Source organism: Vanacampus margaritifer, chromosome 7 (genome assembly GCF_051991255.1).
Source record: "Vanacampus margaritifer isolate UIUO_Vmar chromosome 7, RoL_Vmar_1.0, whole genome shotgun sequence".
Taxonomy (NCBI): Eukaryota; Metazoa; Chordata; class Actinopteri; order Syngnathiformes; family Syngnathidae; genus Vanacampus; species Vanacampus margaritifer.
The window spans coordinates 13,163,424-13,185,843 of NC_135438.1; the positions used below are offsets into that span (position 1 = coordinate 13,163,424).

A 22,420-nucleotide genomic window follows, 5' to 3' on the forward strand; every position below is an offset into this window, starting at 1 on the left:
AAAAATGGAATATTCAGCACAAAAGAAAAAATAAACTGCATGTTTTCATCTGAATTATTAATGAAATGAAATTAAACTCTGGCAACAATAACATCTAATTCCTCATTGTGCTGCACTGATAATGCAACATGCTGGCTGCCTAGTATAACCGCTTTCATACTGAAAACACGCACCCACACTGAATACTTAATTGTGACCTACAAGCCCGGTAATGATAAGGCACGGCAAGCCATGAGAACACTGTCAAATACAGTACTGGTTAGATATAATTTAAAATCACAGTGGTTAACATGAGCATGTGTCTTTATAGAGTATAGATGTCCCTCAGTTTTGTACCACTGCTAACAACCACAAGAATAATTTTAAAGGTGTCATTTTGGATGCAGCTCTTGTATTGGATGTCATTAAGGTTGTGCAGGTGTGCCTAATGCAGTGACCGGCGTGTGTAGAATTAGTTACAATAAAGTACATTTAAAATGCATTTGCACATCCTCACATTTTGGTCTGTGCATGCACACTTGCGGTTTTATCAGCTCCTCCCCAAGAGTTATCTATTTAAAATGGGTCAGGACAGAATGGAAATCAAGGAGTTCTTCATTGTGTGAGAGATAGAAAAGGAGAGAGTGGATACACAAGGGAAGAATGGGAATTTACTGTAGTGCTGCGGGTAAGGATGTTTTTTTTTTTTTTTTTGATAAGAAAAACTCTTCAACTGTCTAACTGCAAAGGCACTTCATAAGTCAAGGGACAAACACAAATGTATTTTTTGTGCATTAGGAGTGGGTGGCTGTTTGTGTGTCTATGCTGTGTACATGCACCAACATACGCATATGCATCCCGCGTTTTCTCTTTCAAAACTATCCCAACAATTGGTATATCACCAGTTTTCATTCTCTTTGTTGCCAAGACAACGGTCATAAAGCGGATGTTCTGCCCGGCTGACAGTTTTGCCCTCAGCTACTTTTTCTCCAAAGTCAAAAGGTCTGCGAGGAGTGTGATATTGTTGTGTGGCTAATGATTCAGTAGCGTAAACAGCCTTGCAGGGGAGGCATAGGGAGGGAGGGGTGAGTAAACACCGGACGAGGGAGGGATACTGAGAGGATACTGAGAGAATAACACAGAAAAAAAAAACGGACTGCATAAGCACTTAGATACCTTCACCATTTTTTCTTAAATGTGAGAGAAAAATGTTAAACTAACAGAAATAGTTCAAATGAATTTTTGACGTCTATAGCCGTGAATGGCAGTAAATGAGTTAAAGGGGAAGTCAACCCAAAAATATTTTTCTTAACAATATGTTCTACGCAGTCGCACTAATCTAAATACGGTATTCTGGTTAATATTGCGGAAGTAGAATATGAGTTAAGTAGCAAAATCCAGCAGTTTTAATCAATATTGCCACTTGATGTCGCGAGAAAATGACATCTCAGTTGCTCAGGTCTCAGGTGACAACCAATCACAGCTCAGCCTCAGAAAACAGGTGCTCTGTGATAGGTTGTTGCCTGAGGCCTGAGTAACCAAAATGTCAGCCTGCATAAGCACTTAGACACCTTCACCATTTTTTTTAAACGTGAGAGAAAAATGTTAAACTAACAGAAATAGTTCAAATTAATTTTTAACGTCTATAGCCGTGAATGGCAGTGAATGAGTTAAAGGGGAAGTCAACCCAAAAATATTTTTCTTAACAATATGTTCTACGCAGTCACACTCATCTAAATACGGTATTCTGGTTAATATTGCGGTAGTAGAATATGAGTTAAGTAGCAAAATCCATCAGTTTTAATCAATATTGCCACTTGATGTCGCGAGAAAATGACAGCTCAGTTGCTCAGCTCTCAGGTGACAACCAATCACAGCTCAGCTTCAGAAAACAGGCGCTCTGTGATAGGTTGTTGCCTGAGGCCTGAGTAACCAAAATGGCCGCCTGCATAAGCACTTAGACACCTTCAACAATTTTTTTTAAATGTGAGATACTCCATATATGGAAAGGAAAAATATTGGCATGTGTGTGATGTGGTGGAAAGTAGAAGGTAATTACTATAATAATAAGAGAAACAAAAATAAATAAATCACTAGACCATAGATCAGCCCTTCTCAAATAGAGGGCTTAATTGTTCTTTTTTTTTGCCGGACTTAGAGTAAAGTGTAATTGCACATCCACTCCAGTAGGTGGCAGTGGCACTCTCTTTGCTGGAGAGTGCGCAAGGATTTTTTTTTACTTACAACAATTTTATGGACAAATAATGTTATTTCTAGTCATGGCGGTGATGAGGTGGGGGCAGAAACTATTTTCTTCCCCCTGGGGGGTAGTAACAAAAAACTATTGAGAAACACTGCCTCAGTTAGCCGTGTGGTGATGCCATCCATCCAGCCATCCACCTTGGTGCCCTCTGACATCCATTTTGGTCTAAAGTGCAATTGTTAGAGGGTCAGCTATTATTCAAATTTGTGGAGTTGCTCATCAATTTAAGAGCAGAACGAAAAAAGGAAATTATGCTAATGTTATTTCATCCGTCTGTTATTTCTTAATCGGGGCAATTATCCAATCAAAGCTTTCCGGTGATACCCTCACAGAGCTATTAACGGTTATCACAGCGTCGTAAAAAAAAAAAAAAAAGCCCTTATAATGCTCGCCTCCGTTTTTCCGTTGTTCGTGCTCCTTGTCAAAGTGAGGTCCAAACGAAATAAAACATTTTCAGTCACAACTGACAAAGCACAGCATGATGTCAGAACTTGGCTGCATTCAACTTCAGCAGTTCTGTGCACTTTGTGTGTGCGTGTTGATGTGGTATCCCGGTACACCACGTGAGGGTCATATTGGGCCAAAAAAACGTCACTTTATTTGCTTGTGCATCATCTGAGTGTGCGATCACACGTTCTACTTGCTGTCTTGTCTTTTGACGCCCGTCTCTCCCAATAGAAAGCTATTTTTTGCCTTCAAAAATGTCATTAAAGGTGTTCCGGTGTATCTATGTGCTCAACACTGATGCGGAAGCAAACAAATTGTCAGCTCAAAGCACAACTCGGACATACATATGAAATAGGATCATGGAAATGAGGAAGCTAACCCTAATGCTTCAACTGACGTCCGCTCTGAAATTCCTGTTTTTTCAAGTATCAAAACACATGGAGATGAATGTACAGTATATGTGTTTCCCGCTATCTATTTTGTATATCATTTGTCATCATTGAGATGGTCGGTGGACTGAAGCCTATCCCAGTTGACTTTGAGTGAGAGGCAGATTATATTCTCCAGCCAAAAGCAAGGCACACGTGACAATCTTTCATTCTCACATTCTAACCTAGAGACAATTAAGTCTTCAATTAGCATTAAAATACACAATATTTTGCAATGTTGGAGGAAACCCGCAGAAAACCCACGCAATTGTAGGGGAGAACATGTCAAGTATGCATTTATTATGGCTTTATCTTACACTAGCTTTTTTTTTTCTCATTTCCCGCTGTTACTTTTTTTTTTTTTTTACATTCTTCTCCAGCAGCTTGTATAATTATATTGTTATCATTTTCTCCACAACTGATTAACAATCAGTCTTTTTATTCCCTGTGACGCACAAGGTGTGGACACTCACAGCTGTAAAACGGGCATGTTAATTTGCTACGCTAACCTTGCATGAACATTGCGTATTATTTATCATATAGTTGTTATGGTTAAAAATGTTATTTTTATACCATGCTTAGTCATTTTCAAACTGTTTGGTTGAGAGTAGTTCTTGGATCGCTGCTCGATGTCCTTAACTGGGCAACCAGGCCCAAACAATTACATGTAATGATCATTTTAGAACACTTACTTTCCTCCATATCTTTTGACAGTTTAATTTTTGCCCATTTTGAATGGTTCCACTTTGTCAATTTTCCTTTTGTTAGTTGGCCAACACTTACAGGAGCGTTTTTCAACCATGTGATATTCTCCACTATTTAGGCCAAAGATATTTATCGATTTTGAAATGTCAAATGTCAAAGTGGTGCTTATTAATTTTCTGCACTCTTAAAGGGATTATTAACCTATACAAAACATAACCCTATTGATCTTAAATGTCCTCAGCACAGGTACTTGCGAATACTACTTAAGCACATTTTAAGCACGGCTTATTTGCTGGTCAGTTGTTTCTTTTGTTTTTTTTGTGTTTTTCCCCACACAGGGAGCTGTGCAATCTTATCATGTCCCTATTTTTGTCCTGGGCCATAGATTTTGTCCTAAAAACTACCTTTAAGTCATTTAAAATGTATGACATGAATAGTGTTTAATAGGGGTGTGCCCAAAAATCGATTCTCATAAGAATCACGATTCTCATTTAGTATGATTCAGAATCGATTTTAAATGTCCCAAAATCGATTTTATTTCAATTAATTTATACTTGCCCTTGTTTGTTTGGGAGCGCTGTTCATGTTGTACCCGATTTGGCCACTTAGGGGCAGTGTGGTTTCACGTGTTCTGATACACTGTTAAGTTATAGCCACATAGAAGCAAAAAGTCATGATCAAGTTATTCAAATAAAATTTGTTGTTTTTTTTGCAGTGTAGGAAGAGCATATGTCGATCACTAATGTTAAGATGCTTCTCTGTATACATTCCTGAAGTGTTTTGTATAAACAGTCGTTCTTTTGAGTGATAAAAGTGCCACGAGTAGCGCGCTAATTAGCATTAGCGAGTCAGACTGGAGTAGATCATGAAAAAAAATGCATATCTATAAATTGAAGCAAAAATCATTGTCAATCAAGTCATTTTGAATCGAATCGCAGGCCAAAAATCGGAATCGAATCGAATCGAATCGAATCGAATCGCTCTAATGTTTAACATTTTACTGGGACTGATTTCATGGCATGACAAAGTTACAGGCTATTAGAAAATAGATTCATTCATGTTGTCTCTGGGCTCCATATTTAGTCACAATTATTTTCCACTTGAAAACAAAACATGTAGATGCCTTCTTAAGATAATCGCCTAAGTCATTTTTTTCAGATTTTCCGGGAAACCCCAAACATTTAACCATTTGCATCATGAGGAGATGATTTAGTCCAAAAATAATGTTTTGCAAAAAAATGACATAGGCAATTGTTTTAAGGGGGTCAGACAGTCAATGTGCAACGACATTGACTGACAACTTGAAACACGAGCCATAGTAACCGCACGCTATTGACACAAAGAGCCAACGATTTGACAGAGGCATCAAGAATTCTTAAACCAAACACTCACCTTCAAGTTTCATACCTTGCCATAAATAAGCAAACCATTGAAAACCGTTCAATTTCCTTGCAGAACTAAATAACACTTCGACACAAAATGTGAACTTTATGATGCATGATTAATTTGTGGCTTGCACAAGTCCTCCACCTACTCTCTTCCAGAAACAACAATGGCAGTGCGATGGCCATAAAGTCAGTGTGTGTCGGTCACATGGCTCTCAATTTGTCAGCCACCCCCCAACAATTCAGCAGGAAGTTACATTTATCGTAGAAAAAACAACCATGCTCATAACTCAAACCACTCCTATCTCAAATCCCTTTTACTCAGAATGGGAATGCTATTAACCCCATTCCCCTGGAAAAAAATCACCGACAACATTTTTGAAATGTGTTTTTAGTAGGAAAAATCTACAGTACTGTACTGTATAAACACATTAAACAGTTTCAGCTCACATTTTCCATGCTCACATTTTCCATACATTAATTCAACATTATCCTGCGCCATCTGGTGTGCATGTTTTGGCCACCAGGCGGGCTGTGTAATAAATACTGTACAGTGTACACATAATACACATGTTGGTGGAACATGAAGAAGAGTAAGCTGCAATAATTGTTGTTTTTTTTAAATGCAGTGAATTAAGAATATAGGCCTGCCATTGTTTTATGTCCTCCTTGAAAGAACACGATTCATGACATTCAGGGAGTTTCTCAATAAATGTTAAGGTCTAGGTTAAGATTTACATGGATACTCTGGCTTTGATCTTTATTGAGATATTACAAATTACAATAATTCTTGTTGTTGCGCTGACATGGGTTTGTGTGTGTGTGTGTAATTGTGTATTTGTGTGCATTTGTAATGTGATTTTTATTTTGTGCTATAGTGGTTGTGTTTTGTTTTATTTTGGTTTGTAATAATTTATTGTTCTTATCTTTTGTTGAAACATGTCTATGTTCATAATGTAAAAAAAAAGTCTGTCGACATTGTAAAGTTTAAAAACGACAGCAACATCAATGCTAGTTAGCATTAAGCTAGTAGACGTTTGCAAAGGCATAGTTATGTGGTTCAATAATCAATGTGTAATTCTCTTTAGTTTTACAATAAATTTCAACTGCGAGTGGCCAACAAAAGACACAGATTTAAAGGTGGGGGCTTAAGTTTTGACTTTGTGTTTGTAAACCAACAATCCAAAACGGAACCCTCCTATGGCTCACCCTCAGTCTTCTTGTCAACATTGCTCTGCTTCCTCTTATGGCAAAACACAACAAAATGGCAAAATACAGCTCATATCTGGAAAAACTCCTAAATTGTATCACTCTTAACTTACTTAACTTAAGTATGTGATTCTTTATTGTTTTCATGCGCTGGTTTTCCAAACATGTGTTGAGTGTTTAAAATGAGTAATTGAAATTTGTTTAATTTAAATGTACAGTATTTGTTGATATGATGACAATGCATTTATCTTATATTTTGTAAGTTTGAGTCCTGAGGAGGAATCTTATTTGATCTGAAAAGCTTATAAAAAATAAAAATAAGACATTTCATTTAATCAGCAAAGCAATAAGAATAGCAGGAATATGATCCTAATTCATTTCAAGTAAAAAGAGAACAACATATAAATATGTATACTTGACCACTGTTTGTGTTGCATACTTACTCTGAATCTACATCAATCTAATACATTTTGTCATTTTCATGTGGCTTTTGCCACATGGTGATTTCCTGCAAATGGCCTTCAAATTCATATTTTTTAGTCCTTCACCCTTATTAATTCTAAAGCTTGGATTTGCGGGATAAAGCGGAATGGACCATGCGGAAATGTTTAATAAGAAATCCGGGGGGATTCCTGCACAGTATGCAAATGAGTGGAACTCATCTGTCATGCACCATAAGCTGTGATGTTGATTCCTGGAAGGTATTTTATATCATTATGCTGAGATCATAAATAATATAGAATGTTACAATGAATTTTATGAAGTGAAGAAAAATGTATAGTACTCCCTGTTTAATTCGGAAGAACTAATTGCGTTTGTATTTTTGAGCAAGACACAACGGTTAAATGCAGTATAAATAAGATCTTAATCCTTTAAGGAAGTCCACCTTGTCAAATATGTCAAAAGTAACACATCTCTTTCATATTTTTTTTTTTACACTTTGTCAGATAAAGACTGGTAAAAGCTTTAAGCATCCCAAACATAGTCACAATAAGCGAGATGCTGCAAGTGTGCGTTATCGAGCTGCAAGCTTGCCAGAAAAGAAACGACACATGGAGGAGAGCTAAAGAAGACTTAAAGTGAATTACTGCTGACCTTATCGCCGTATGGCTTCATAATCTGCCAGTGTCATTAAATTGTGGAATAACAAGCTTTCTGTACTTTTACAGGCCGCAAAAAGCTATTTCCAAACCTTTAATTGTTAACAAGAGACTAAATCTTAATTTCCAGACTTTTGAATTGTTTTGTATAGACTTTGTTTCCTTTCATGTTCCTTTTTCTTGTCTGGTTTTGATCATTAGGTTTTTGTTTCCACCTGTTCTCGTTAGCCCTGTTCCTTTTGTCTACCAAACAGCTCTCTCCAGACACTTGTGTAATGTCTAGGTGTGCCTTATTGTCCTTTCAATTTGTTTGTATTTAGTTGCCTGTTGGTGTCACAAGTCACATTTCCATAGTCAAGGTTATTGTCGTGGTAGTCTGTTAGCTGTGTTGTTTTTTTGTAAATGAATCAAATTTTCATTTTCTTAAAATAAATGGTACATTTTGCATGGAAGTTATAGGAGGACATTTTTAAGTCATTTGTTTTTATTCCTTTGCTAATAGCAATATGTAGTGTAAAACCACAAATCCTCAAGATTGCCAATTGTTTTTTAATGAAACTGTAGGATTTTGTATAAATTCAAAATTTCTCAATTAATTCGATTTTGATTCAAAATAATTCAGTTCAATTTGATTTCTTTTTTTTTTATATACTTCACTCAATTCAATTCATTATGGAACATCAATTCTTCCTAAATATCAATAACATGAGAAAAAGCTCCACAAACATTAAATTCCAAATTAAATTTTGTGGAGGCAATAACTGCTTAAATGATTTAGTTTATTAATGAAAGTAACACGTGTTACACAAACACCAGCAAGGATGAGATGAAAATATTTTCATAACAATAATAATTCAATCATTTCATAATAATAATTCAATAATTGTAAATATAAATTAAAATGGCAAATATAAATTAAAATGATTCTGAATATATAAATGTATTTTAATTTTAGTGCAATAAGTCAGGTATTTCATAAATCTAAAAACAAATACTTTTAAATTCATACAACACTATACTATAAAATTTAAATTTATAAATTTCAAGAAAACCGTAAGATGCAAAAAAATTCAATTTTCTCACACATTTATGGGAAAAAGAGATATTAACTCTTTTACTGCCAAAGACGTTAAATGACGTTCTGCAAAAACCTACGGAGGAGCGCCAAAGACGTTAAAAGACGTCCACCCATTTTTTTTTTTTTTTTGGAAACGGGTGGAGTAAAACCTTGCCCAGCTGTGGTGAAAGTTTCAAGCAGGTCTAGTGAGCCTAATGACTATTTTTGGCCCCTAGAGGGCAGCGATGACTCTCTTTGACAAGATTGGGTAGGCGTCAGTAGAAGACGTGAGCCGGAGCTAGAGGGGACAATGGCTGGGAAGGGAACAGAACATGGCGACCAGTTTGCAAGCAGCTCACGCTCGAGCATTTTTTTTCAAAGACGAAAAGCATCGACCGACGCTAAAGAGCACATTGATGACGATGATGATCATCATCGATGATGATGATGGTGACTCCGAGGTTGGAAGCGTTGACGCGGCAGTAGAAGACGTGAGGCAGAGCTAGATGGCTGAGGAAGCGAACAATGGCGGTTGCAAGCAGCTCACACTTGGGAATTTTTTTCAAAGACGAAAGGCATCGACCAACGCTAAAGAGCACATTGATGACGACGATGATCATCATCGAGGATGATGATGGTGACTCCGAGGTTGACGCTGAAGTTGGAAGCACTGACGCGGCGGCTATGACGTCATAAAGGTTCACAGGCTAGCGATGCTAACACCGGAAAACGCGGAGCACAAGCGAGCACGCTCAGGCGGACGTTCAATCGGACGACGAAGAGTGCCCCGAGTCCAATGCATATTCATCGGAGGAGTGGGTACAGTCTGCTACTTGCTATTCCCCGGAAAAAAAGGCCGTCAAGAAAGTGTAACGTCTGCACGCGAAACGGACAATCGAAGTGAAACGTATCTGTTGTGCAAATCCTGCTCCCTCTCCTTGCACGCAGGGCAGTGTTACAAAAAGAAAAACTGTATTTGAAACATCCACATATTTGTAAATAGTACCACAGTTGCACACATTTGTAAATAGTTTGCGAAATTGTTTTGTCAAATTGTTACACTGTTGAATGGAAAAAAACGTATTTTGCAATCAAAAAACACTTTTTCATTGTTGGTGAAAGCGTTTTACAGAAGTAAAGCACTATTTAGGTGTTTGTGGCATCATTCATGGACAAAAAGAAGTGTACAATTCACTAGAGTGCATGAAATAACATCGTTTCACAAAAAGCTCTTTTTCTCCACTTTTTGTTTCAAAACAGAGCATTTCGGTGAAAGTAACCATTTTCTATTGTTGATTACTGAATAACGGACTAAGGTAGAAACAAACTTTTTTTTCTGATGAAAGATGAGAGTTCAATCTTTCATTTGGTAGCATGTGTGTTTCCATAGTCCAAACACAACATTTTCTGTGGACCTTGAAAGATCAATCAAAATGCTTAAATCGGCTGGCACTGGCGACATCCCGTTTCTGAAAACGTCTGGCAGTCAAAGAGTTAATATAATTGAATCATGGTTTATGAATCGATATCAGGCTGGAAAAAAAAAAATCAATATTGTTTGTTTGATTTTTTTTTTTTTTAAACCAAGCCCAATTAAACAGCAATTACTTTGTAAAGCAGAACAGAAAAAGTAGTTATAAAATACAAGGATTTACAAGCGGAATCTTAGTCCGAACATTTTATTTTTATTTTTTTGCAGATCCGTCTCTTTCACTCCCCACACTCAGGATAATCAATCAGGACAATCATTTTGAGACATTCAAAAATCATTATCGTTATGTAGCTTACATATGTACTCGCTTTAGACAGATGCACAGCACACATCTAATTGGGCAAAATGGTGGCAAAGTTGCAATGAAGTCATGCAGGGATTGGTTGAATTTGCGAGAATTGTTGGAGAGACTTGTGTTGTCACTCCATACGAACAAGTATATAGAACCATTTTGGAACAAACTAAATATCCCATATTAGAATTTGTGTGTGCGCATGGACAGTACGTCTGCCCCTCAAAGAGAATCACATGATTAACTGTCTGTCGCCAGGCATCACTTTCCGCACTTCCCTGCTGGTTCACACTAGCTGAGTGGAAAGTGGCTTGTGTACACACACCAATAAACACGACGTGCCATGCAAGTGCACGCATCTCCAGCGCACATTGTTGAGCGGTGTTGTGTGATACACACACACTTCATTTGCACTCTGACAGCTGCTGATGGGAGAATTGACAGTTCAAGGTGACACCTACCGCTAATCCATCTTCTACCGTCTTTGTGGTGCTTGTATGACGTCATGAGAAAGCACTCTTTTTTTTTTTTGGTCTTTGTTCCGGTTTGCACCACGTAGAGGGTGGCTGACAGGTGTCCCTTCTTTTTAGCCATGCAATTTATCACCCCACTGGTGGTACAGGAAGCTTTTTCTTAGTCCAAATGCCTGGAGAGGAAAAACTCTCCTGAGTCTCCAACCTGTTTTTAAAGCAAGCACATTCCAAAACATAACATTTGGAAAATAATGTTCTTGATCTATGCATAGTAATAATGAATTCAGTCCATATTGGACACGGTGTGCAGCCATGCAGATGTTGCAGTCTTTTGTTCATTCCGCCATGATACTTGAATGTATTCGAGCCAGCTGTCAAAAATAAACCATGAATATCAATATCGCTCCTCAGATATCATTATTTTAGTTCTATTCAATTAATTATGAGAGAGCATGCTGAGACGCTACTTTAGATCTCATTTCAGGCCCTAAATTGGTTTGTGAGCATAAAAACCCATATTGTGTTCGCCCTGCAGCTCTTTTGCTCTTTCTCTCTCTCTCTGACGCACACGCGCATAATGGTGTGGAAAGTGAAATTGGATGTGGAAGTTAAATGTATAATTTAGTAGTTGCACATCACAACATTTTCTTTGACATTGACAGGCTTTCATTGGGGCCTGAGCACTCTCATGGTATTTTGTTAAACGGGATGATTTGGTTTCTTTTGAAATGCGCATTCCATCGTTCGGTCCTTGGTAACAGTAGCTTTCTCTGTGGGGATCCCCTTACCAACACAGCACCCACTCCCGCCCCCTAGGACCCCGCCTTCGCTATTCATCCACTGCTGCTCCAGCAAATCAGCCGGGAGTTAAAGCTTTCAGTGGGCTGGAGACTGATGAAGCAAACAACGCAAGCATAAAAACAGGCCTTAAAGTTGACATAAACTGTACTGTCTCAGCCTTGTTTGGACAGTTAGCTAAACTCACCTTCTACACCACAACATTATTTTGGGACCACAGGTTTAATGATGCAGAAAAAGGTGAAACCGTAACTTACAATACAAGGCAATATCACCTTTCACGTCACAACATGGAGAGATATTACAATAAAAAACGCAATTTACAGTCTATATGAATTAGGGGTGTGCCAAAAAATCAGTTCTAATAAGGATCGCGATTCTCATTTAGTACGATTCAGAATTGATTTTAAATGTCCCAAAATCAATTTTATTTAAAGTTTAAGTCTTGCCTTTGTCTGTGTGTGCCTTTATTTGGAGCGCTGTTCATGTTGTACCCAGTTTGGCCACTTATGGGCAGTGTGGTTCCACGCAGCCTAATACACTGTTAAGTTGTAGCCACATTAGAGAGTAGAAGGAAAAAGTCACGATCAAGTTATTTCAATAAAAGTGGTTTTTTTTCAGCGTGGAGACGTTCTTTTGAGGGATAAAAGTGCCGCGAGTAGCGCTCTAATTAGCATTAGCGAGTCAGACTTGAGTAGATCATTACAATTCCTTGCACATCTATAGATTGAAGCAAAAATCATTGTCAATCAAATCATTTTGAATCAAAAATCTGAATTCTGAATCGAATCGCAGATCCAAAAATCGGAATTGAATTGAATCGTGAGACATTCAAAGATTCCCACCCCTAATATGAATTACATTACATTGACAAATGAATCACTGACTGTCACTTTAACATTACCTCAACTGCTATAGTAGCTATATCCTTATGCTAAAGAAATTAGCATAGCTAGCATAAACCTTCACCTCTATATATAACATGGCCAAAAAAATACTTCAAAATAATAATGCTACAGAAATGTGGATGAATACCTACAACAAAAAAGTTGTACATACTCACAATGCTACCAACAACATAAGATTTGTATGTATTGTCATCAACTGAACTGATTGCTATAACATTTCTCTTGTTGGCTATCTATCTCCTTTACTTCCTGCTTTTAATTGCTAACAATTTCCTATTTGCGCTGTTGCTTCTTTCGGTTTAATGATGTCACTTCCTGTTGCAAACTATCGCGGTTATGCAATGAGATTAATAAAGCTGTGTTGTAGAATATTTATTTTTTACTGTTTATAGAAATCCTAACATTATTTTACTTTAACATTTCAACTTGACTTTAAATCGCTAACAGAACATCCACATCCAATTCCTTGTTTATGTAGCCTTCCTTTTTTATCGCCTGGCCTTGCAATGTTCATCCCACCCCACCTCGCTTCCCTCACCAGTCGACGCAAGAACTGCGGGTGATAAATAGGTCGTGTCCGATGTGCTTCTCCTCTCCTGTCGCTCTTCCTCCACCTCCTCCTCTCGCTCCCCTTCCGCTCTCATCCGACTCCCCTCGTCTTGGCTCGCCGCTCTCCTGGACCAACATTGTGTTCATTCCTGTCAGCAAAAATGGGAATCAGTGGAACAAGTGGAGCTGTGATGCGTGTGTACAAACATGCACACACACACACTCATACACTAGTGGACAAAATGGACTCGGCCCCACCGTAAAAACACGTCAATGGTGGGATGGTAAAGTGTTAAAGGTACTCACTGAGATTCATGGACATGCAGTGTAAAATTACACACGTACACTCACAAAACCAGAATCCATTAGTGTTAACAACACACAGTCCTGAAAAAATGAACATCATTGGTCACCGGCATCGACATGGCATCACAGCAGGATCGCACTGCATTGTTTGAGTGTGTTGTAATATTTGCTAACCATCTGCATCCAGCCCTGCATGTTGTTACTTTGTATTTTTGCATATAAAGACTTTTGTTTTTCAACTTTCCTGTCCTGTCTGCTCTTCGGACAAAATTCCGCACATCGCGTGATAAGATTACTCTTAATCCTGTTTAGGTTTGTGGAGCGATGGCCTTTCCCAGCTGAACCTGTGCGAAAGGCAGACTGCAGATTGGTTGCTACTCAGTCGCAGGGAACATTCCGAGACAGACAACCTCTCAAACTGACATTTACAATATCCCAAAGGGGTACGGAATGAACGCAGCTGCACCAAAATCAGGTGACTGTAGTAACACAAAGCCATCAGTAGTTTTATAGTATGTGGGCTGTGGCTCTAAGCCTCTAAGGTACTGCTAAACAAGAACAATCAGTAGAGCGCAAACTTCCTCCAGCCTGAGTAATAATGCCAGAAACCAGTACATGAATCCCTTTGGACAGTGAGCGTAATACAGCATCATTAACCTGTTCTGCTGTTAAAAAAAGGTCAGGAAAAAATCTAATGAAAGAGCATGTTTTGAATCATTCAGTAATCAGTCATAGGTTTTGATCAATAGTTTTGCCATCCAGTCCTCTAGGTGGCAGTATTGCACATTATAAAGCCATAGCGATGAATAAGAAGTCATGTCCATGGTCATCTTTGGATAACAATAAAATCACATTACACAATGCGGTTAAGAACAGCCAAGCAACTCAGAGAGAAAAATCTGTTGTCTTGAAGCTGTGTTTTGATAATGAATCACAAAAACATTGTCAGTAATGCTGATAACTTGCATACATAGGCATTGGCATACTTTGGAGTTTCGTGCTTTGTTACACAAGAGCCATTGTATTTTCACATTTTTAAAACTATTTAATCACGCGATTTTTATGTGATTATTCTGCTTTTTAAAAAAAATATTTTTTTTACAAAGGCTGTAACAGATATTTACTTGGAATTAAGGTAAAAAAAAAAGAAAAGACAATGGACATGTGCCGAATTGTATTCTTCACGAGGGAGGCGTGCGCACGACACCAATTAATACACCAGGTCGAAAAGGGACCGGACATAATTTATACATACTATGAAGTGTTTTTAAGAAGTCTAGAATGCACAACTCCAACTGTCCCCATGAGTCTGTAAACTGGTAATAAATACATCAGTGCGACCTTAAAAGACCATAACCTGCAGAGTCATTGCCCCAGTAAAACATTCTGCTGAACTTTCCTTGACCTCTTAGTAGGCAAGCTAGAGTGCCACCGGAGCTTTATTGAGGAACAATTGGTATAAGCATCCCCTCGGTGCGACCATGCATCACCTGTTGTATTATTGAAGACACTGAGTGCCTTTTAATGATCCCTCTGCGTAACCATGGGCCTGTATTTGCATTCCTTTAGCTTAGCACACAGCTAATAGCTAGCCCGAAGGCGCGCCGTCCCCTGCTTAGGATCGAACACCAATTTCCAAATGCCAGGGGGGAGCCTGCCACATCATTTGGAGTGCAAGGGGAGACGGTGCAGAAACGCATGGCCGCGCATTCTCTATAATGCCTAAAACACAGAATTTACTACACTCACACAAACACATTGTATGACTGAAGCTATTTGGCCTGCAGGAGTGTTGAACAGGGACAATGAAAGGTGCAATTTATTTAGCTGAGCGAAATTAACCTGTTAGCAGAAAGCTGAGGTGGGAGGTGCAAACATCCCCAGAGAAAGAGGCTCCTTCTTTTACCCACTAAGAGGTCATGAGGGTTAAAAGCTAGGACAGCAGGCTACGAAAGAAAATTGAGCCTAAATGGAACACACATACCATCTCTCTGAACATGTCTTTAAATTGGGTTGTAAAAATTCGCATCCCTCTGCTTTATACAAGTGTCCAATGTGAAATAGAGCGAGAGATAAAAACAAGCAAATCAATTTAGCTGCCAGATTTATTTTCCGATCACAGCGAGCAGTGAGTAATAAAAACTGTACAGTGCCAAGGCTAAGCTTGGCTTACATTTTGCATTTTCTTGTGTAAACATACAGACACCTTCCACAACATTAAAGGTAGTCCACTACAATCACTGCATAAAAAAGGTATTATTTATTTAAACATAAAAATGCAGTGTTAGTGAAGGTTTGTGATAGACTACGACATGTTGTGATTACGTACAAATCACCAGCTGTAGGAACAGAAATTTGCCGTAAACCGAGGACTCCCCTGTAGGCACATTTCCTCTCGGCATTCCAGTTTGTTTCAGTTCACCAGCCCCTGATTAGGTTAGCACTGCACGAGCTCTGTAAATAGTATGACATCATAGCGGCAGGACAGTGAATTCAACAAATGAGAAAAACAAGAAACAAAAGACTTGTTTTTAATAATCTCTTCAATGTAACATCTGCTGCCCATATGAAAAAAAGCCTATATGATTCATTTATGACAAGCATCATATATTCCTTACATAAATTGAGTAGAATTATCCTTATAAGGACTGTATATGCCATATAAAATATCTGTGCAATTATGGCCCCTTTCATACCAAAAATAACCCATTAATCATATATGGGATTTTTAAACTCTTATGTAAATAATATAATATAGGAATATTATGGAGGTAAATATGGTGCAAACCTAACTTGTAAAAAAAAATTGTAACCGTAGAAAAAAGTCTAAATTTGTATCTGTAAAAGTCGTGATTTGTACCATGTAAAAAAAATGTGTACCTGTAAAAAAAATGTTTGTATCTGTAAAAAAAATGTTTGTATCTGTAAAAAAAAATTGTACCTGTAAAAAAATTTTTTGTATGTGTAAAACAAATTTTTGTATGTGTAAATTTTTTTTGTATCTGTAAAAACAAATTTGTACCTGTAAAAGTCATGACTTGTACCTGTACAAAAAAAAAATTGGACCTGTACAAAAATATCTCGCTACAAATGGTGCAAAATTGATTCGTACTTGTAGAGCACCGTGATTTGTACTCGTAGAAGAAGAGGGCGGGCTCTGGAGGATTTGGGCGGGCTAAAGCTCAACCTCATTGGTTGAGCGAACGACAGTGGGTTGAACTCAAATGACGCCACGTTTTTATCATTAATATGCACAAATCCGAAATTCCAAACAAACAGAGTAGCCACACCAGTTTACGCGTCATTTTGGAAGAAGAGGACGTCCCGGGCGTGCAAATTTCAACATGCTTCAATATACAAACACCGTGTGGAACAGCTTAAACGTTGGTTGACATGTAGAGCACTCAAAGTGGGCAGAAAGAAAGAAGTTTTAGTATGAAGGTAAGATTTATATTACTGTTTCATCCCTTAAACGTAAAAAAAGGACATAAATGTTTTTCACAGGACAGCGACAATATGTGTTTTTAATAGAATACACATATATGTAAAAAAAATAAAAAAAAAAAAATAAATATATATATATATATATATATATATATTGTATTCTAATAAAAGTGTGAGAATATGAAAGTGTGTTTTTAAGGTTAATAAAACCAAAATGTAATGCATAAATGCATTTTGTGAATATTTGACTTTTCATTGTTGTATTAATCTTGATTTATCAAAGAGCAAATAGATTTGGTTGTCTGAATACCAAATTACAAAATAAATAAAACTCTTAGCCTACATAAATATATTTAAAAACAGATGTGCTTCATAGGCTGTCACCATTCACCACTAGTTGGCATTTATGATGGCATGCCATATACAATTTGCACAATAAAACATGTATGAACAGCAGTAGTATAATTTCATTAGTTTTCCTTTATACAAAATGCGTAAGACTGTTAGTATTACATTGGCAAACATGATTTGAAACAAATATAAATTGTATGCATTTTATGTAATGGGTGTTTTGCGGCATATAGAATCCACATAAAACAGATCAAATTCATATGCAATTTGTATAAAACTTTTTTTCATATGGGTAAGTACATGCCCACAATCACTATTTGAGGAAATGTTGACAGCGATTTTGATGTAGCATCTCATGACAGCGTTAAAGGGCTCGTCATGTTCTGTAATGTCTGTGTATATTATTGACGGATTCCTCATCACAAACAACAATTTGTGTGTGTGTGTGCGTGTGTGTTAAGATGAGATGCTCTATTCAATATAACCCAGACACAATAAAAGTCCACTGGGTCCCATTTACAACACAGAAATATCTAGCTGTAAGTGAGCAAATATACTTGTGTGACCTGCCACCCTTGCTGGTTTTATATTGGATGCACACCTATTACTGGAAAGTATACAAACATAAAAGAATCAAAGTAAGAGAAGGGGTGATCTATGTTTTTTTTTAGGTGTCATTTAGAGGTTGTGAGCCAAAATTCTACAGGAAATGATCCAGCTGGACGGCAAGTCTCTAAACCATGAGAGTTTCCAATGCGCTCTGCTACATTAATTGAAATGAAAGCAGAGAGAGAACCCGTTACAAACAAGAGCGTGATTTATGAAATCCATCCCTCTGTTCATCAGAGGGAGCTCATTACGTATGCGCGGCAGCAACGGGCCTACCAGAAGACGGATGAGTCGTCCCGGCGGCGGACGAAGAGCGATGGCGATGGTAAACTCCGCCGGTAATCAACTGGTGAAATTAAACATCAAAAAAGGTAGGAATGATTGTGTGCGGCAAAGCGATTTGTCTGCAATTAGCGACTCGGCGCATAACTCACATGCAGGAGCCCATAAACACGTTCACGCTTAATGGAACAAGACGGTGTAACCTAGTGTGCGTGAGTGTGTGTGTGCTTGCTGAATAAACATAAAAACAGTAAGTTAATAAACGTAAGTGACATTAACAGGACCCGGGGCTAATGGTGAACAGCTTCCTCGTTTGTCAGCAGCTCCTATCGAATGCTTTCTAAAAGGTCTGCTTGTATTTATGGTCTGGCCTCACTCATTTGTACATGCTCGTCGAGGTAAGTAGACGAGGGAGACTTTGCATTTTGTTTCATGTCGTCTTACAAACACCACTAGTATGAGCTTTAAAACTATATTGTGACTGAATGGAAGCAGGAAATGACCTTAAAATTGTAATTAGGTATCACGGTGTCATGTGGTAAGCACATAACCTGTCAACACACCCATTTGGGCCCAATGTGGGTTGGATAAGGGCTAGTGAATGGGTCCCATCTGGGCTGCCTAGCTGGGTCCCAGTTAATTTTGGCCAGAGATTTCATGGAACCCCCATGTGGGCAAATCCAGATGGGCTCAAGGTGGGCCTCATATGGGCCCTAGCTAAAACCAACATTGGTTTAAAGGTGGGCCTCATAGGGGCCATAGCTAAAACCCACATGGGATTGGAATGGCTGGTGAATGGGCCCCATCTGGGCTGCCTAGCTTGGTCCCAGTTAATTTTGGCCAGAGATTTCATGGAAGCCCCATGTGGGTAAATCCAGATGGGCTCAACGTGGGCCTCATATGGGCCCTAGCTAAAACCAACATTGGTTTAAAGGTTAGCCTCATAGGGGCTATAGCTAAAACCCACATGGGTTTGGAATGGCTGGTGAATGGGCCCCATCTGGGCTGCCCAGCTAGGTCCCAGTTATTAATTAAAAATGAACGACTGCCATGACAGGGAATTGAGCAAGGGTACCATGGAGCTATAGTCAGACCACTAAGCTATACAGCCACATGAGAAAGTTGATGTTTGAAATACATTTGTGACATCACTGACCTAAGATCCAAATTTTAACAGTCCAGTTTTAGGGGAAGTCTTTTTTGTAAGTGAAAATTACTTCCAGTGACCAAATTACTTTTGGTCGAATGAAACAGACAAACAGAATTATTCATTTTCCATCTCAAATGAACCTGGAGCCTGAAGTTCTTGTTGCAAGTTGGCAGACTTCCTTTAATTGGCTCGAAGGAGGAGGGTTTTTTCCATATCTTTTCGGAATGCTGTGCAGCGCTTTTTTCTAGGTTTGAATATTAATCTTGTGCTATCAAAATTATATGTAATGACCCATTAATAGTCCAAATCATACATATCACCACCCTCTTAAAATAATTACCTAAATTCCCAAAAAAAATTTTTTTTACTTAAATCATCTCCTTCTGATGCAAATGGTTCGATTTGTGTTTCCAGAAAAATATGAAGAAAAAAAAATTACTTAGGCAATTATTTTAAGGTGTCAATATTAAGTTGAAATTTTGAGATTTTATGTGTGCATTTTTTTTCCAAAAAGAAAATCTTACTTAAGTGTAAAGAAATATAGGCCAGGAAGTAAATCGTGCATGCTGTCACTGTGCAAAATTTGAATATTTTGGAATGAAGCCCAGCCAGAGCCCACTTATTGCCCATACTTAGTTTCGCTCATCTACTGCCCACCGACTGCCCACCGACTGCCTAATTGGGGCCCAACAACGAAGCTCACTCCAAGCCCATGCCCAGCAAAAGCCCAACTAGACCAAGCGGTGCCCATATGTGGATTAAATGCAAACGTCGTTAGTCATGTACAGAATCTCACAAAAATGAGTACACACCTCACATTTCTGCAAATATTAGATTCTATCTTCTTGTGGGACAACACTGAAGAAACAACACTTTGACATAATGAAAAGTAGTCCATGTAAATCTTATAAAACAGTGTCAGTTAATTGTTCCCTCAAAATATGACCATTAATAGATAAACCACTGGCAACAAAAATGAATAAAATTTGCCGAAATTCAGAGTGCACCAAAAACCAAGGACTGGTGAGCGCACTAGGTACTCCAACTTGGGCCACAGTGCGTCAGGCGGTAGGAGATGGAAATGGTACTAGCAAGATGTGAAGGTTATGGCCTGACGCGGGATATAAACGTCATTCACCATTCATGTACCGTGGCCAATTCTCAAGTTGGTAAGTTATGAACTTTTTTTCCCAAAAGTTTGCGATTTAATGGCGCTAGGGCTTTTTTTAAGATGGTGGTTGTTGGGCTGGCTAACGTTAACGTTAGCTAGCAGTGTGAGCTAGTGGGTTGATTACTACTGAGCTGAGTTGTAAAAAAAAAAAAAAATTGTGTTTGGAAATTAATGGGAGCAGAGCCCACTTTGCCTCTCCGAAGAAATGCACTTCATATTATATTTCCGAACACGGTGCAATAGAGGCAGGGGAGCATTTGCCTGTAATAACTGCTCATACAATAGTGAATCTTGTTTAGTTGAAAACATTTCACGAACTTAGCTTTTTCCCATTGCTGCACTTAAGAAAAGTGGATGCTAAAATAATGCTATGAAGTACGCTGTTGAAAGTCAATGGGTCTCATTTCAAAAGGATCAATCGCATCTCTCGGAACGCAGCGAGTCTATTTCTGCTTCCACAATGTCAAGAACTGTGCGCTTCGACTGCCCTGATTTAAATGTGATGAGGGGAGCCGCTTCGATTAGCTGGAGTTGGCTGCATTCCATCCCACAACGGTGCAAAATGCCCAAAACTGCACTCGTCAAGCAAAATACCTAAAGAAAGAAAACTTCACCCACGCCCAAAAATAGACTGTACTTCGCGCTATACATGCTCGTGCACCAAAAAAGGACGTCAATGTTTTGTTTTTGTTTTGTTGTTTTTTTGTCTATACAGTATGTGCCCTGTGTTTGGGTGGCAACCAGGCCTCTTTCATTTTCTAGCACACCTGAGACCCCAGGATAAGCGTTACAGATGATATTTGGACTGAATTTAGCCTTCCGAAACCATCAATTCTCCACCATCTTTGTTTTCATATAACACGCCACTGGAGTTCAATTTTGCTGCGTTAATTCGCTGAACCGCGACCCTTGTGAGGACATGCGGTTAAGAAAATGGATGAATGGATTATTTGCTGAATGTTTATGTTATTGTACACCTCTGCAGAGGTGTCACGCACAGCTGAGGTTTAGGATACGCCAACTCAAAATTCAGAAAGCACGCAGTTGAGGCGAAAACAAGTGAAAGTCAACAACCACATACATAGACCACAGCTGCTCATCTGCAGACCAGCGTGTGTCACATGAAGCAAGATGGTAAAGAGCTGCAGGCTGCAGCTAACAAGCCTGTGCTTTTTTCCCTTCACTTGAATTTTTCAGTATTATGGGATTACTAGTTGTCTGAATTTATTTACATAGATATGAGCTATTCCTAATCCTTAATCCGTTTAGGAGGGTTGGAGGGTGTCAAATGATTGAATAACCAAAGCTATGACTCCCTGGCTGCAAAAACAATCCTGCTCTCAAGATAATTTAGCAAGATTTCATGCAAAACATGTCATATACAAACATATTTTATGATGAGTGGGAACAACTTTTATTAGCATATACAGTATGTCTACAGTACACTTTGCTAATATGGTATCTAGATAGATAGATAGATAGATAGATAGATAGATAGATAGATAGATAGATAGATAGATAGATAGATAGATACAGATACAGATACTTATTTATCAGTGTATGCAAGAAAAAAAAGATGATGAAGTTTGTTGGTGAAACTTCCAAATACCTGAAGTGTGACTGCTGCTTTTTCTTTTTTTTTTTGAGGATTGATGATTCTGTAGTGGGCTACAAGGGATATCTTATTCTAAAATTTCCTCCTTCTCCACTAAACGCAATCAAGTAATTAATATATATATATTTAAAGTCGAATTTTCAAAAAATGTGAAAATAAAATTGAATGGAAACGCTAGAAATTCGAAAAAAGGCCTAAAATTTGCAAAAAAAGTTTTTGCTCTTAGAGGGGGTGGATTTTGAAGCGTATCAAAAAAAGGAAAATGCAAATTTGGGCTTTGGAAACAGACTGGATACACGTCACACATTGTGACCGGATATTACGTCACACGTATGCTTGTAGTTCCAAAGTAATCGGACGATAAAGTAAGATATCTTTGGGGGGATGATGAAACAGAAATATTTTTG

At 38.2% G+C, this 22,420-nt stretch overlaps 1 protein-coding gene across 2 annotated transcripts in view; it reads right to left on the reverse strand.

Annotated features, from left to right (window-relative positions):
• LOC144055571 (uncharacterized) overlaps positions 1–22,420 on the reverse strand; it is a 36,942-nt gene that overhangs the window by 12,616 nt on the left and 1,906 nt on the right. The window contains exons 2-3 of one of the 2 annotated variants that reach the window (XM_077571654.1): positions 13,075–13,234; positions 10,463–11,035 (exon numbers count right to left, since the gene is read on the reverse strand). In XM_077571654.1, the coding sequence (XP_077427780.1) occupies positions 10,960–11,035; positions 13,075–13,234 (236 nt within the window). In that variant the 3' untranslated portion in view covers positions 10,463–10,959. Of the gene's footprint in view, positions 1–10,462; positions 11,036–13,074; positions 13,235–22,420 lie in introns of those variants that run through there. The other variant, XM_077571655.1, reaches the window with a different exon arrangement.